This window comes from Bombina bombina, chromosome 6 (assembly GCF_027579735.1).
Source record: "Bombina bombina isolate aBomBom1 chromosome 6, aBomBom1.pri, whole genome shotgun sequence".
NCBI classification, from domain to species: Eukaryota; Metazoa; Chordata; class Amphibia; order Anura; family Bombinatoridae; genus Bombina; species Bombina bombina.
In genome coordinates, this window is record NC_069504.1 from 275,016,233 (window position 1) to 275,034,470 (window position 18,238).

At 39.4% G+C, this 18,238-nt stretch overlaps 1 protein-coding gene across 1 annotated transcript in view; it reads left to right on the plus strand.

Annotated features, from left to right (window-relative positions):
* Positions 1-18,238, plus strand: part of IRAK3 (interleukin 1 receptor associated kinase 3) — a 104,173-nt gene that overhangs the window by 73,933 nt on the left and 12,002 nt on the right. Inside the window, exons 9-11 of the mRNA XM_053716864.1 lie at positions 5,364-5,562; positions 8,118-8,180; positions 16,971-17,135. Of these exons, the coding sequence (XP_053572839.1) occupies positions 5,364-5,562; positions 8,118-8,180; positions 16,971-17,135 (427 nt within the window). The remainder of the gene's footprint in view (positions 1-5,363; positions 5,563-8,117; positions 8,181-16,970; positions 17,136-18,238) is intronic.

Here is an 18,238-nt window from a genome sequence, read left to right on the forward strand (position 1 = left end):
TTCACGGATCCCCCATCAAACAGTTCTCTAACCCTCCCCCTCTAGCCGAATGGGCGCCATCTTGGGTACTGGCAGCTGTCTGCCAGTACCCAGTTTAGTAAAAAAAAAAAAAAAAGCTTTAATTTTTTGCCCTTTTCTGTAGTGTAGCTATCCCCACCCCCCCTCCCTCCCAGAATCCTTCGATTGCTTTATAAATTAAAATTCCCCCCCCCCCCCCTGCTCCCAATTTTTTATTCAATTTTTCTGTAGTGTAGCGGTTCCCACCCGCTCCCGCCCCGTGCACGCGCCCGCCCGCTTCCCCGTGCATGCGCACGCGTCCATGCACTCCCCCGGGCACTCCAGCCTTAGATTCTGACCCCCTCCACATGATCACAGGCCCATTGCAGGCCGCCCACCCGCCTCCCTGCTTTGCTCCCACCCACCAACGACGCTCCGGTGTAGAGAGGGCCACAGAGTGGCTCTCTCTGCATCGGTGGCTTGTAAAGGGGTATTGCAGGAGGCCTCCATATTGAGGCATCACTGCAATACCCTCAGAGCTGCTGGAAGCGATTGCGATCGCTTCCAGCACTCTGTGAGACAACTGACGTACCAGGTATGTCTATTGTCATTAACTGCTTGTTAATGCATGACGTACCTGGTACATCAGTTGTCATTAAGGGGTTTAAAAAAAACTAACACTACTTTAAAAATACAAATAAACTAAGTATAAATTAAAGGGACAGTCTAATCAAAATTCTGGAGTAGACTGTCCCTTTAAGCTACAATTACAGAAAATAAAAAAAATCTAAGATTACAGAAAATAATAAAGAAAATTACAAAATTTTACAAAAATTATACCTAATCCCTATGAAAAAAACAAAAAAACAAAATAAAAACACCCCCTAATCTAATAAACTACCAGTAGCCCTTAAAAGGGCTTTTTGCAGGGCATTGCCCCAAGATAATCAGCTCTCTTTCCAAAAAATACACAACCCCCCCAACAGTAAAACCCCCACCCACCAAACCCCCCCAAATAAAATAACCTAACACTAAAACCCCTAAACTACCCATTGCACTGAAAAGGGCATTTGTTGGGCATTGCCCTTAAAAGGGCATTCAGCTCTTTTACTGCCCACCCTATCTAAATAAAATAAACCCCCCCAAAAAACCCTTAAAAAACCCTAAGTCTAACCCCCAAGTGGTCCTCACCTATCCTGAAGTCTGGCAGAGAAGGTCCTGTTCCAGACGGTGAAGTCTTCTTCCAAGCGGCAACCTCTTCTTTCTTCTTCCAGGAACCAGCCGGCGTGGAGTGGAGGGCGGAGTTGAAGACCAATGACCGTGGAGCTGAAGACCGGCGAGCCTGGAACTGAAGACCGGTGACCGCGGAGCCATGGAGCATGGAGGATCTTCATGCGATCTCCGCCATACACTGAATAGGAATTCAAGGTACGCAATTAAAAATGGCGTCCCTTGAATTCCTATTGGCTGATTTGAGCCTTCAAATTCAAATCAGCCAATAGGATGAGAGTTACTGAAATCCTATTGGCTGTTCAAATCAGCCAATAGGATAAGAGCTACTGAAATTCTATTGGCTATTCAAATCAGCCAATAGAATTTCAGTAGCTCTTATCCTATTGGCTGATTTGAACAGCCAATAGGATTTCAGTAGCTCTCATCCGATTGACTGATTTGAATTTGAAGTCTCAAATCAGCCAATAGGAATTCAAGGGACGCCATTTTTAATCGCGTACCTTGAATTCCTATTCAGTGTACGGCTGAGATCATATGAAGAGGATCCTCCATGCTCCATGGCTCTGCAGTCGCCGGTCTTCAGTTCCAGGCTCGCCGGTCTTCAGTTCCAGGGTCGCAGGTCTGCGGTCATAGGTCTTCAACTCCGCCCTCCGCTCCGCGCTGGCTGGTTCCTGGAAGAAGAAAGAAGAGGTCGCCGCTTGGAAGAAGACTTCACCGTCTGGAACAGGACCTTCTCCGCCGGACTTCAGGACAGGTGAAGACCACTTGGGGGTTAGACTTAGGGTTTTTTAAGATTTTTTTTGGGGGGGTTTATTTTTTGGGGGGGGTTTATTTTATTTAGATAGGGTGGGCAGTAAAAGAGCTGAATGCCCTTTTAAGGGCAATGCCCAACAAATGCCCTTTTCAGGGCAATGGGTAGTTTAGGGTTTTAAGTGTTAGGTTATTTTATTTGGGGAGTTTGGTGGGTGGGGGGTTTTACTGTTGGGGGGGTTGTGTATTTTTTGGAAAAAGATCTGATTATCTTGGGGCGATGCCCTGCAAAAAGCCCTTTTAAGGGCTACTGGTAGTTTATTAGATTAGGGGGTGTTTTTATTTTGGGGGGCTTTTTTATTTTCATAGGGATTAGGTATAATTTTTGTAAAATTTTGTAATTTTCTTTAGTATTTTCTGTAATCTTAGATTTTTTTATTTACTGTAATTGTACCTTAAAGGGACAGTGTACTCCAGAATTTTGATTAGACTGTCCCTTTAATTTATACTTAGTTTATTTGTATTTTTAAAGGAATGTTAGTTTTTTTTTTTAATTTAATAGTATCTTTAGTATTTGGTTAATTAGGTAATTTGGGTTCATTTAGGGGGGGTTAGGTTAGGGGTTAGGTTTATTGCGTTGTGGGCATTGGCGGTTTAGGGGTTAATACTTGAATAGGTTTATTGCATTGTGGGCTTTGGCGGTTTAGGGGTTAATACTTGAATAGGTTTATTGCGTTCTGGGTTAATGGCGGATTAAGGGTTAATAGTTTTAATTGGTAGTTTGCGATGTTGAGGTTGGCGGATTTAGGGGTTACTAATCGAGTTATTACTTGCGGTGTGGCTTTGATGGCGGATATAGGGGTTAATACACTTTATTTAGTTATTGCGGTGGGGGATTGTGGTTGACAGGTAGATAGACATTGTGCATGCATTTTCGGCATTTTCAAGTGGTAAATTAAAATCCCCAGTCCAAAGTATAACACCCTTAGCAAATTCGTTCGCTATATCATTGACTGACTGAAAAAATGTTGCTTGGTGTTTATTAGGGGCATATATATTTATGATGTTTTCAGGTCTCCCATATGGGATTTCTTGTATACCTATAAAACATCCTTTCTTTTCAAGGAAAAATACGAGGGAATAGATTAGAACCTTGTTTGACATAGTATATCACTTCCCCTAGACTTGAATTTCAATTTTATTTTTTTCATTAATCCTTGTGTGTGCAAGATTAATCATTGCTATTCCTCTATATATATATGCACCTAAAAATGCGCACACAAATAAATGCCCCTACTTATCATTCAAAAATGTGCCTGAAATTGGGCAAGTTAGACTGTAAAATTCTCCAACTCAGTTCCCATTCTCCTTGGCGTACAGGTATGCCACAAAAGGGTTAAATTAGATTGTTTTGTCATATTTCCTATAGTATACCTCATTAATTCGACTATTTACAAATGTATCATTTGTTTTCTTCTATAGCGGACTGACAGTTCTGCAAATGTGTGCATTAAAGTTCTCCATAAATAGAAGCAATGTTAGAAAAACAAGGGCTCAACAAGAAACAAAAATAATATATAACGAAACACAATAACAATGTATATTGGAGTGAAAAATATATATATATTGGAGGGCAAAACAAATATATATTGGAGCACACAAATGATATATAATAAAGCACACAAATACTATCTTTAGGGACGCAAAAATAATATATAAAAAGATGAGCAAAAATAGAATTGCAAATTAATGAAAAAAAATTCTTCCATGACTATTTTTGACGGCTGTATAAATATTGCTATTGGTTCATATATAACTTACATGGAGAATAGTTTCTTATTTTCATTGATAAATAAAGCGCAGATACTAATCAGACTGGAGAAATGTATATTTACATCTCCTCAACTCACCCATGTATATGCGCAAAAAAAACCCTGATTTTTTTGATAAATTTGAGTGCACAGATGCGCTTCTCTAAAGGCGAGCTGAGGAGAACCCATAGGAGGATTAACTGGAGAATTCTTCTTGTGCTTTATAAATCTTCCTCTAAATGACATTTGTTTGATCCAAGGCCTATGGTCCAGTTGCACCTCACTTAATACATTTTATCCCATCTTCAATTTCTCCAAATTAAATGCATGAATAAACCAGGGAGGTATCTTACAATACAGTTTCCGTTTGTTACTCTTTTAACCTAAAACTGTTTAATGGTACTGATGAGAAAGTTTTTGCAGAAATAAAAATAAAGATTTAAGAAATAGATAATAGGAGATCCTTATATGTGTCCATCAGGGTTTTGTAAAACATTACAGATAAACACCCCTGCTGTAATGTATAATTAGACATCATGTCACATTGCCATATATTATGATATCCACTGATATACTTACGATTAAAATAGTATATCAAATGGAAATATGACACTATGTGTGTGCCTTTGACCTATTTTGAACACTATTCAAAATAAATGTGTATAGGAAAGTGAAATTGTACATACCAGCAACACATGTAGAATAATATACTGTATATCAATACAAATATATCCACATCAGAATTATTATTATTATTATTATTATCAGTTATTTGTAGCGCTTCCTGCATTTGAGGTGAGAGTGCAGTGGAAACTTATCGTCTGCTGCATGGTGTGATTTCACTCCGTTGCTTCTAAACGGGACAGTACAGTCAAAATTAAACTTTCATAATTTAGATAGAGAACATCATTTTAAACAATTTTCCAATTCACTTCTATTATCTAAAGGTGCACAGTCTTTTTATATGCACACTTTCTGAGGCACCAACTCCTACTGAACATGTGTCGCAGAATATTCATTTATGCATTTTGTGATTGGCTGACTGCTGTCACATGATGCAGTGGAAAGTAAAATTTGTCAGAAAAAAAATCTACTAGTCCTTTTGAAATTCAAACTAAGTGCGTTTTGTGTTGCCTCTATTTTGCATTTATTGGTTAAGTTATTCTTCTGTGTTTAGTGGTCCTTCAACTTGTAGTTAGCATAAGCTAAGCTGCACCAAAAGATCTCCAAAGCAGCCTATTCTGCTTAAGTAATGTAGCCTTTAGTTTTATCTCTGTCACATTTATTTATTTTGATGTTTTAATATAGCATCAGTACTTCTTGTATTCCCCACCTGCCCCCGATTATACACTGTATCCATTATTAACACTGGTTGAAATATTAAATCTGCACAACACTACAGGTTCAGTTCTTTGTCACTCAAGAGGTTAATATAACTCTGGTAGCTATAAGAGGATTGTTTATGGTGCATTTGTGATAAAGTGTGTGACATTATACATAAATAACACTGGGGAATTGCTCAATTTCCATATTTTCCTGTCTGTGGTTCTCATTTTATTTCCTGTTTTCCAGCAAAAATATATTGCTTGATCAGCATTTTGAACCGAAGCTCTCAGATTTTGCCATGGTCCATTTGAGGTCCTACCTGATAAATCATATTTACACCATAAAGATGGATCATGCCACCCTCAAGTTCCTGGGATACTTGCCAGAAGAGTACATTAGGAGGGGAAATCTGTCAACTAAAACTGATGTGTACAGCTATGGCATTGTGAGTGTGTGAAAAATCTCATTCTCATTTTAATTTCACTTTCATTCTAAAAAGTGAAATTTAGATGGATCCTCTATATTTGGAAATGTATTTGATTGTAATGCTGTTTGGACTGCATATAAATAAGTATAACAATACAAAAAGTGTCCTAATCATGATAGGGACGATATGATTTTAAAGTAGACTTTAATGCATTTAGAATTTAAAGGACTATGGTTTACAGAAAACAAAACTGTAAACTACAACAAACCAGCAAAGTCTATTAAAATTCATCAGACTAGAAGAATAGATGTAATTGCCCACTTAAACTATTAAAGTAGATTATGTGCTAAGTGCAGTTGTACAAGTGGTTTGGGCTAATGGCCCCAAATAGTTGTAAAGTATATTTTGCAAAACAGTGGATGACAGAAGCAATCTGCAGTCTTACGTGACACTACTACTGCCATGATACTAATCTCATTATTATAGTGAAAACTGGCAAAACCTGAAGATGACGTTTCGCATTTAGCCTTAATTTAAAAAATAATGACCCTGCAAACATGTTTACTGAATCATACATTAGGCTTCTTATTAACTCAGTACAAAGCCTGTTAACATGTAACATCACTATAAGACATAGAAACATTTTATAATAAGTCACTTTAAAGGGACATAATACGTATATGTCAAATCACTTGAAAGTGATGCAGTATAACTGTAAAAAGCTGACAAGAAAATATCACATGAACATCTCTATGTAAAAAAGGAAGATATTTTACTTAAAAATGTCTTCCTCTCACAAGAGTAAGTGTTCTGTTAACAGTTATCCATCAGCTACTGTCCAGCTGTAGGTTGAAATGATGTCATGCTTGGCTTTACAGTGATCTCATGAGATTTCATAGCAAACTTCCTTAAACTGAGTAGGAAAATAACATGAATGTGTCTGCACATGCCAGATGCACACTCCCTTGCAAGTACCAGGATTAGCATCCTGATTGGCTGCTTAAAGTCTCTTTACAATGGGATGTGGCTATTGAAAACATTTTGAGGTAAAATATCTCCCATTCTTACATAGAGATGATTAGGTGATATTTTCTTGTCAGCTTTTCACAACTATTACTGTCAAGTGCTTCAACATTTGGGTATCATGTCCTTTTAACTTGAACATTTATTTTGGGCCATATTACGAGTTGCGCACTAACAGTTATGTATGAGCGAAAAGGGGTTTATTGCGGCTGTTTGCACGTGTCAGGTGTAACGCTCGTATTACAAGTTGAAAGTAAACGCGAACGATTGAGCACAAATTAAGTTAACGAGCGTCGAGATAGCATGTCCTCAGAGCACAAAACACATTACAAAGTACAGTTACACTCATAATAACATCTAATAAAAAATATTTTTAAAAATTATGCAAAAAAGTTATAAAGGCTCAAAGATTTGTGGTCTCAGGTATTAGGAAAAAAAGTCAGGCAGGCAAATAGCTCAGTTAAGTTGATGAAAACATGAAAAAGTATTTTTATGCAATATTCATATTTATTAAAGTGTTATACTGTGTATTTAGTTAAATATTTCACATTCCAATGTTCTGCACATAGCAGAATATGTTCTATGTATTTATAAATAGATATTCCTATATCTGTAAATATCTTTGCATAGCTATACAGTATATTGTTCCAAAATACAATCAGTTATATGTAGAAATATGTATTTATGAATAAATAGAACATATTCTGCTATGTGAAGAACGATGGAATGTGAAACATACATATTTTCATGTCGGGTTAGTAGAATATGGGATCAGGTTTACACGCTAGTAGGGTGTTTTTATCCATTGACTTCTAGGGGGGAATACGTTAACGCAATTGCAATATTCTAAGTTCAGCTTTTTGCATGCATCAGGTTAGCACATGAGCAAAAACATTAACTTTCAACTTGTAATACGAGCGCTGTCCAACACACGCAAAACCTTTACTTCTAGTTGAGTTAGCGGGTAAGCAGGAGCGTTAAGTACCGCTCCACTTGTAATCTGGCCCTTAATGTTTTATCAATACAGTTCTAAAATACAACTGAACATTCCAAACAAAAAGAAGTACTTAGATCAGACATTGGGGCAGAAGTTATGAAGTTATAAAGTTGCGGTCTAAAGACCACTGCTCCATAACATGTCCGTCTGCTCTGAGGCCACAGACAGAAATCAACCCGATTGAATATGATCTGGTTGATTGACATCCCCATTACTTTTAAGATTCAGGTAAATGGAGATAATAAAGAATATATAGAGATATAAAGGTCACGTTATCATTTTAAATATGTCCTAGCAGCTGTATAATATGTCTGGGTTAACCTGTATACGTATTATGCAAATTTATGCTAATTTACATTGCTGGATTTTCCCCCCATATAAGATGACCCTGATGGGGTCTGATAGATTTTTACACCACATTCTTCCATGAGACGTTTACACTTTGTCTATTATTTCACTATAACTGCATTATAAATGCATAATGGCCAATATGATATCTAATATATTATGACTATGAATTAATTGTTTTTTTTTTTTATTATTTTTTATAAAGCTTATGATGGAAATTTTAACTGGATGTCCAGCTGTGCTCAATGGATCCAAACACACATATCTGGTAAGTCCTATTCCCATATACAATGTATAACAATTTAAACAGCATTCTAGCCCCACAACAGGCTGGTTCGCTCTTTTTAAGCACTATAAAAACATATGTTAAAAGGACACAAAACCCAACATTTTTCTTTCATGGTTCAGATAGAGCATATAATTTTAAACAACTTTCTAATTGACTTCTATTATTAAACACTTCTGTATTCTCTTTGTATCTTTTGTTGAAAAACAATGTCTAAGCTCAGGCGCGTGCACGTTTTTGGAGCACTATATGGCAGCAGTTTTTAAAGAATTTAATTTTTTTAAGGGAGATTTACTATTTATTCAATTAATGGAACCCAAATTATTTCAATGGGTGTATTAACCCTTATAAGGGAATAGTATGCAGACCCTTTAAAATAACATTTTAAGACGCAAAAGAGGAAGAAGAAAGTAGGAACTCAATCAGTTCTTACACACAAGACAGGGATTTCAGCACACAAATTTTAAGTTTATTAGTGTATATAACCACCAACCCTGCACTGTATCTACTACCAACCCTGGTAGTAGATACAGTGCCTTTCAAATCATGCATATACATTGTGAGAAAAAATCTCTAATTGTAATTTGGACAAATGAACTATAATTAATATGAACTGCATTCAGAAGCGGGGAGTTCTGACCCCCTAAAAAAGATGAAGAAAAAAAAACAAGGCAACACCTCTAGTAGAGGGTGGCTTCGCAACCTGGGCGAAAAATGGACTACTTAGGTATCTCTTCAAGGAGAATATCCGCTTAACAAACAAAGGAAATGTATGTCTTGCTAGCACTGTAGTTTTTTTTTTTTACTGCATGTGATTGATACATTCAGAGATAGGGGCCTATCTACATCATAATATGATGGATCTTGATTTTGCAGGTTACAGAAACAAATAAGCATAGTTACAGGGAAATGAAACCCAAATTTCTTTGCTAAGATATGGTGAGTCCACGGCTTCATCAATTACTGTAGGGAATATCACTCCTGGCCAGCAAGAGGAGGCAAAGAGAATCACAGTCAAACTGTTAAGTATCACTTCCCTTCCCACAATCCCCAGTCATTCTCTTTGCTTTCGGTGCAAGGAGGAGGTTAGGTTTTTGTGTCTGAAGAAGTGTCTGGGTGCCAGGATTTAGACTGAGACGAGAAGTGCAAAAATAATCATACCTTTATTAATAACAAAAAATAATAAAAAGTCCACAAGTCAAATAAGCCAGGAGTCAAAGCCAGAGCTGGTAGTCAGACGAGCCGAGTCAGGAGCTAAAGCAAGTAGTCAGACAAGCCGAGTCAGGAACCAGGAGGGACGTAAGACAGCCAGGTAATACACAGGAACTCACAAACAGGTCTAAGACAACGCAAGGCAAAGCATACTGAACAGAGGCCCTTTAAATAATAAGTGAGGACATCACAATTCTGAGACTGCAAATTGTCTCACACGGATGATGTACAACAGTCTGGCCATGAGTGCATGCAGGAAATGAGCAGCATCACACACTCTGCACCAGATTCAGCAAGAAAAGGTAAGCAAAATGGCTGCCAGCAGCAAATGGCAAACAAAGACAGTACCCTCCCCTCAACGACCCCTCCCCGCGGGAGGACAAAAGGCTTATTGGGGAAATGGGCATGGAAGGCACAGAGGAGGGCGGGAGCATGAACATTAGAGGAGGGAACCCATGAACGCTCCTTAGGACCATAGCCCCTCCAGTGAACCAAATACTGTACGCGGACCCTGGACATACGAGAGTCAATAATCCTGCTGACCTCATATTCTTCATGGTTGTCAACAGAGATAGGACGGGGACGAGGCAAAACAGATTACAAACCAATGGTTTCAAGAGGGAGACATGAAAAACATTGGAGATGTGCATTGCAGGAGGAAGGTCAAGAGCGTAAGGATTGACCCGTCAGAGTATTCGAAAAGGACCAACATAACGAGGAGCCAGTTTATTGGAAAGCACATGAAGGTTCAAGTTTTGAGAGGACAGCCAAACCCTCTCACCAACCTGGTAGGAAGGTGCAGGCAGACACCTACGATCAGCCTGGAACTTTTGGCGCTGCATAGAACGATGAAGGCAATCCTGAATCTGAACCCAGTTGCCGGAGATGCTCCTCCAAAGCCGGAATACCCTGAGACATGAATGAATCGGGCAACAAGGATGGTTGAAACCCAGTCGCTACACTGGCTCCCCATACACTCCAGAATACAATTTAAAGTATTAACCCTAACTTACAAAGCACTCAACAGTCTAACTCCCAACTATATTTCCTCTCTCATCATGAAATATTCCCCATCCCGTCCTCTTCGATCAACCTCTAACCTACGTCTCTACACTCCTGTTTTCTCTACATCCCACTCCCGCCTCCAGGACTTCGCACGTGCTGCTCCTGTTCTCTGGAACTCTCTACCCCGCTCCATTAGACTGTCTCCAACCTTGTATAGCTTCAGACGATCCTTGAAAACACACCTATTCAGAGAGGCTTACCATCTCTCCTCCATCCCGCATCCGAACCAAACTAATACATGAACTGCCTGACTCACTGCTGCAACTACAACTGATGTGACAAGCTAACCCCAACCTTATGCCTCTGCACCCTAAACCTATAGACTGTGAGCTCTCCGGAGCAGGGCCCTCTTCCTTCTGTACTAGATTTGTTTCGTTTTTTTATGTTTTGTATTTTATCACAAATCTTTGTCATTCTGGTGTTTCTGGTGCTTCCGTACATGGGTAAGACCTTGTTTGGTCCTGATCTGACAGGAATAGTTCTGATATTACTGATGGAAAAGGGTATTTTCTACCACAAGGCAACATGAATAGACCTAAAGGAATTTGCCCCCAATCCGGGATCGGTCCAAGTGGGGGTTGAATGTCTCTGTTTGTCTTCAAACATGGATACGAGATGTCCCAGCTATGCTGTGGACATAATATCTCAAGGTTACTTCATAGTAGTCATTCCTTCCCTCTCTGAGGCAGGTTCCTTCTCTCAATTTTATCTGCAGGCCGGATAACAGTGAGGCATTTTTGTAGTGCGTTTGGGACTTCTCTCCCCTGTAATTGATCGTTCCAGTTTCTGTCGGGGAATAGGGTCTAGGATTTTATTAACTCCTGTTTGTGGTTCCTGAAAAAAAGGGAATTTTTTGTCCTATGGTAGACCTAAAGTGTCTCAACAAGCTGTCTCAGGGTACTGTTCTTCAAATGGAAGCCAGTAGTTCCATTTTTCTGTTGATCTAGGAGGGTCAGTTTTGTGGTGACCATAGACCTGGAGGAAGCATATTTTCAAGTTCCTGAGTTTTGCTTTTCTGTCAAACACTTTCAGTTTGTGGTTCTTCCCTTTGGTCTGGCCATGGCTCTTGGAGATCCTGGACGTCATAATGGTTCAGGCACCATCTTTTCAACAAGGAAACTCTCATACATAGAGCTTGTTGTCTTTCTTCATTCTGACAGTTGGAATTGAAACTGAAAATTAGGTCCTTTGTTCTAGGTACAGGGGTAGTTTTTTAGGGACCATATTAGTTTCCTTATCTCTGAACATATTTTGTCAGAGGTCAGAAAATAGAGGATTCTTTCTTCTTGCCTCTTTCGGCTCTCTACTGTTTGCCCCTTCAGTGGCTCAATGTATGGAGATAATTGGTCTGATGGTGGCTTCATTGGACATCATTCCTTTGCTTGATTCCATCTGAGAGTCTGCGGTTATGCATGTTCAGATAGTGGACCGGGAATCTTGTGGCTCTGTCACGGAGGATAGATCTAGATCTGTTGACTTGAGATTCTTCCCTGTGGATCAGAGAGGGGAATTGGTGGTAGAGCGTTCGCTTTGCTTACGAGAGGTAGCAGGATCGATGCCCGCATTCTCCAAAATATTTTGGTTTTCTCAGAAGCATCTGTCTCGGGGCACATGCTTCTGGAGACCTTCCTGAGTAATTGTGACCACGGTCACTAGCCTGTTGGGTTGGTGACTAGGGTCTCAGTGGTTTACATTAACCACCTGGGAGGAACCTGGAGTTCCTTTGCCATGATTGGTGTGGTTGTTCGATGTGCGGATGCTCACATTAGTTATTTATCCACGATTTTTCATCATGCTTTTCCCGAAGGTGTTCTCCAGGTTAACCCTCAAATGGTAGTGCTGGGGTTGGAGATGGCAGTACGCCAAGCTTCCAAGTTATGTTTAGGGTCAAGAGATCAGCAAGGCTACTCTGCTAAATACCCTGGCGGTTCCTTGGGATTTCAGTCTGATTGCTCTCCTTCCACAAGTCATTGTTTGTATCAAATGGGAGTGAGCATCGGTATTTTAATAGTTCCTGCGTAGTATTCAGACCTAGTGGAGATGTATTTCTTCCACCTTGGTGGTTGTTCCTGAGGAACTCAGGGTCCATTCTTTTATCCAACTTTCATTTTCTCTGAAGCTTCTGCTTGTAGATTGAATGCTTACTTCTGTCTAAGCATGATTTTTTTTAATCAGTCATTGAGATCATGAGTCATGGAAAAAGTTACCAGTAACAGGCTTTTGAGCCTAAGGTATGGCGTAAATTTCCTGATTGGTTGAATTCCAGGACTACTCTTGGAAGTAGGGTCAGGATTTCTAGGGGTTTTGCCCTTTCTCTGGAAAGGTCTGGAGGACTTTTTTTTTTTTTTTTTTTTTATTGAGGGAGAAAAACAAACACAAATTTTGCTCACATTAAATTACATAAAGTTCACATATAACAGGTTCAGTAGCTAGTTACAGATTGCAGGGTACAATGCTAGAGGAGCAAACCTAAAACTTCCCTCATTTTTGTCCCAGTCTTCAAACATAACAATAGAGGCCACTTTTGGGCCTTAATGGAGTCAAATAAGCTGGGGGTTGTAGTGAAGGTAGGTCACTTATGGACCAAAACTACTCGCACATCCTCCTATGCCACAAGGACCACGTGGGTCCAAGAATGGAATAAAAAGACAAAAAGGTAGGGGGAGGACATAAAGATATATAAATTTAACATACACTGTGGTGGGGCTCAGAGAGCAATTTAAGGCTCTCCGAACAGGGCAGAGACTACTTAACTCTGCCAAATAAACAGAGGATAATAAGGGGTAAAGAAGCAGAAGATATTATACAAAGGAGTAACTGTGCCTCTATGTTCCCATGTGAGACAAGGTTTAGTGCAGATACTATTGCTAGGTGTTTATAATCTTGGGAGATCTATTAGTCTGTTATAATCGCTCCAGGGCTTTTAATGGCAAGAATAACATTGCTATAAAGGTTTACCCAGGATCTGCACCTCTATCTTCAGAAGTTCAACTATAAAGCTGTCTACTACAGTCTTCAGGAAACTCATGCTACTCTCCTTACCACTATGAGTAAATCTCAATAGCACTCTAGTGCTTTGGCAAGCCCTCTTGTCGTTATGTACAATTACATATCCCCAAAACATTCAGGCTAGTATGCAAATAAGAGAACTTACATTCTACTAGGATATGCCCTATAAAATACAGGGATAAGCTGTTTCACATGAATCGATTGAATAACCCATGAGTCAACCCCCCCACACAAGGGGGTTTCTAGCATATGATATTAAGGAGACTGTAGTAATTAGTTAGAGTGTCAGTCCTTTGAGTTATGAGCATGTCTCCAGAGCCAGTACATATAAATTACAACCTCAGACAACAAAGTCATCATTAATCTGGGTGAGAGATAAAGGACCCAGTGTTATGCCCAGCTGTACAGAAGTGTAGCTAATAAAATAAAAAAAAATTAAAGAAAAAGAAAAAGGGAACACAGGTGACTAAGCTGCTGTGCAAAGAATCAGTGAAATCAAGTCCACATTAAAGTTCAGCGCATAGGCCCTCACGTAACTCTCAGAGCTAACCCACTCCGGTTTTTGCTATGGCTGCAGCACATGAGACATTCAAGCCAACGTTTGTGAGTAGGACCGTTGTACAATTTAGCACTGCAAGTAGTTCAGCGAGGGTGGACCAGGGCAGCAAATCCAGCTGCCATACAGACACATATGTAGATGTTCCCTGAGATCTTCTCTTACTTACAGATGGCTGAGACTTCCCCTGAACAAGTCTCATCATGGTCCCATGATAGTCCGGTTGCTGAGCGGACATTTTTACAGCTACGGCAACAGTTACCTCACACACGGGAAAGATCACCTCCGTATGTGCACTCCTACTGCGTATCTCAGTCAGAACATTCTGCCGCTTCGCTGCAACTGTTATGTTAGGCAGGTCAATCGCTGTAAGGGGGGAGGTTGATTGCGCTGCCTCTGGGTACTTGCGGCTCTCCAGGAATGAATCCATACGCTGCTCTAGTCGGCCGTAGTGATCACCCAAAAGTTTTACTAGAGTCCCCCACGTCAAATTCTGGGGACGGTCCATGGCTGGTAGGCAGAGTAAGGAAACAGCCTACGGAAGAATGGTATCCGATGGTGTGATAGGAGCTTCCCTTAAGGCTCTGTATACGGCCCCTTAACCCAGGCGGCCAGGGGGGGGGGGAAACGCTAGGTTCATGCGGGTAGGCCTCAGCCCTTCGAGTGTAGAGATAGAGACTTGTAATATAGTTTAGAATAGGTTCCTGCAGATCGCCCTGAGCTCATACTTTCATTAATAGGAATCCCTGCTGTAGATTCTGTCCATAGAAAGCGAAATTCAGCAGGTTAGGTAGATTTTCTGGCGAGCTGCAGATAATGCGTCCAGCCATGTTAGCTGCTTGGTCACGCCCCCCGTCTGGAGGACTTTTGTCAGTCAGTTCTCTGAAGGATCAGATTTCTGCATTATTCCTTTTTACATAAGTGACTGGCGGATGTGCCAGACGTGTAATCTTTTTGTCAGACCCTGGTTAGTATCAGGCCTGTGTTTAAGTCTGTTGCTTTTCTTGGAGCTTTAACCTTGTTTTAAGGTTTTGCAGAGGCTCAGTTTGAGCCATAGCATTCCATAGATTTTAAATTTTTATCTTGGGAAGTTTCCTTTTTTGCTATATCTTCTGCTCAGAGAGTTTAGGTACTCTCGGCTTTGCAGTGTGATTCACTTTATCTTATTTCAGATAAGGCGGTTATTTATCCTAAGTGATAATATTGTTTTGGGAATTTGTTGTTCCCTCTCTGTGTCCTTATTCTAATCTCTTGAGGAACGTGTGTGCACAATTTGGATGTTGTGCGTGTTTAATATTTTTTCTCTGTTTTTTGCTTGTTTTCTCTGTAACAGAAAGCTACTTCTACTTCTCTTTTCTCTGGTTGAGAAGTTTAATTTGTTTGCTTTTCAGACTGCGGGGCTGCAGTCTCCTGAGAGAGTTATGGCTCATTACACGAGGGTTGTCTCTTCTTCTTGGGCTTTCATGGATGAAGCTTCTGTGGATCGGTTTTGCAAGACTGCGACTTGGTTCTCTTTCCAAATTTCACAAATTTGATTCTTTTGCCTTGGACAAGGCGTCTGACTGTCTTGTCCCTCCCTATTCATCTGTGTCCTATAGCTTGGGTATTGGTTCCCAACAGTAATTGATGAAGCTGTGGACATATCTTAGGAAAGAAAAGAAAATGTATGCTTACCTCATAAATTTGTTTCTTTCCGGATATGGTGAGTCCACGGCCCCGCCCTTTATTTCAAGACAGTTATTTTTGACTAAACCTCAGGCACCTCTACACCTTGTGTTACTTCTTTTTTCTAAATTTCCCTTCGGTCGAATGACTGGGGGTTGTGGGAAGGGAAGTGATACTTAACAGTTTGACTGTGGTGCTCTTTGCCTCCTCCTGCTGGTCAGGAGTAATATTCCCAACAGTAATTGATGAAGCCATGGACTCACCATATCTGGAGAGAAACAAATTTATCAGGTAAGCATACATTTTCTTTTTTCATTTGTGATTTAGACAGAGAATACAATTTTCCAATTTACTTCTAGGGGTAGATTTAACAAGCAGCGGATGCTGCTTTCTACCCCGGAGGTTTCCTGCTTGCCAGAAACATAAGTTAAGAGGCTTGCCGGAAAAATAAGTTAAGAAGCAGCGGTCGTAAAACCGCTGCTCCTTAACTTGTCCATGGCGGACTGCAATCATCCTGATCCGATCGGGATTATTGACACCCGCTGCTAGTGGCCGAGTGGCCGCGAATGTGCAATCCGCCAAATGCTTGTGCAATGTTAAATAATGACAATGTTAAATGCTGTCGGCATTTAGTGAGGTCGGGCAGATATGATTCGTTACAGCGAATCATGTCCGCTTGCCTCTTGTTAAATTGACCCCCTAGTATCTAATTTGCTTTATTCTCTTGATAGCCTTTGTTGAAAAGCATACCTAGGTAGGCTCAGGAGCAGTAATTCACTACTGGGAGCTAGATGCTGATTGGTGGCTGCACATATATGTGACTCAAATGTGTTCAGCTTGTGCCCAGTTCTGCATTGCTTCTCTTCCAGCAAAGAATACCAAGCACATAAAGCAAATTTGATAATAGAAGTACATTAAACAGTTGATTAAAATTGTGTGCTGTATCTGAGTCATGAAGAATAACATTTAGGTTTCATGTCCCTTTAACCACAAAACATCACACACATTAGATAGAAACCTACATTAGCAGAGCCACTAATGAAGAACATTTTGACTTGAAAAGTAAAAAAAAAAACCCAATAAGAATGGATAAGCAGTTTTAAAATTTAAGATAAAAATTGTCACTTTTAGTAAGTATATGTATATAATTATTCATTGCGTATTTAGTTTAAATGTTAAAAGATATCTCTTGTAAGAAATTATCAATAGATGACTTAGTCACTTGTCTATTATAAATCAGTTGATTTAATGAATTATTTTGATAGAGAGATTTGCTGAGTGATGTGATGGAAACAGGTGGAGTTCAGAGCCTTCTTCAGTTTCTGGACAAGAAGGCCGATACGTGGTCTCAGAGTGTTGCAGACAAGCTTTTGAGTTTATCTATCCAATGCACAGCATCACGAGTCAAGCTAAGACCTACTATGGAAGAAGTAAGTGATAAATCTTTTACATTTACTCATTACCAGTGCTTGGTGTCTTTTCATCTTCCAACACGTTCATATTATTTAAAGTTATCTCTTCTAGTAAATAGGTGAAAAATACTGGCCACACCTCTAGAATGCCAGAGAACCCCCCACAACTAGACCTTCAAGACACTGTTTGTTCTATTCTGCAAGAGTACTTTACCACAACAAAACAGACATGAAAAGACTTTAGACTTATAAATTATCCTGCAAGCGCATTTCCTAATTTTTGCATTTGTAATTGTTGTTGATGCGCAAGATATAAAATAGCAATTTCAAAAATTATTCCCAAAAATATACTGATATATTTAGAAAGATGTCTGTATTGAGAATAATTATAGAAAACATACTTTCAGGGCTCAGAATACATGGAACTTGATAGAAACACAATTGAACTTTGTGAGGAAGAGAATAAATCATTAAAGGGATACTAAACCCAATTTATTTTTTTCTTGCATGATTCAGATAGAGCATGCAATTTTAAGCAACTTTCTAATTTACTCCTATTATCAATTTTTCTTTGTTCTCATGTTATCTTTATTTGAAAAAGAAGGCATCTAAGCTAAGGAGCCAGCCATTTTTTGGTTCAGAATCCTGGACAGCTCTTGTTTATTGGTGCTGTCCAATCAGCAAGGACAACCCAGGTTGTGAACCAAAAATGGGCAGGCTTCTAAACTTACATAATTGCTTTTCAAATAAAGATAGCAAAAGAATAAAGAAAAATTGCTAATAGGAGTAAATTAGAAAGTTGCTTAAAATTGCATGCTCTATCTAAATCATGAAAGAAAAAATTGGGTTCATTGTCCCTTTAAAGGGATATAAAACCCACATTTTTTCTTTCATGATTCAGATAGAACATGCTATTTTAAGCAACTTTCTAATTTACTTTTATTATCAAATTTTCTTGGTTTTCTTGGTATCTTTATTTGAAAAGCAGTAATGTAAGCTTAGAAGTCGCCCCATTTTTGGTTCAGCACCTGGGTAGCGCTGGCTGATTGGTGGCTAAGTGTAATTACCACTCCACTAGTAATCTAGCCATTTTTGTTTAAAATAGAATAATAAAATAATAC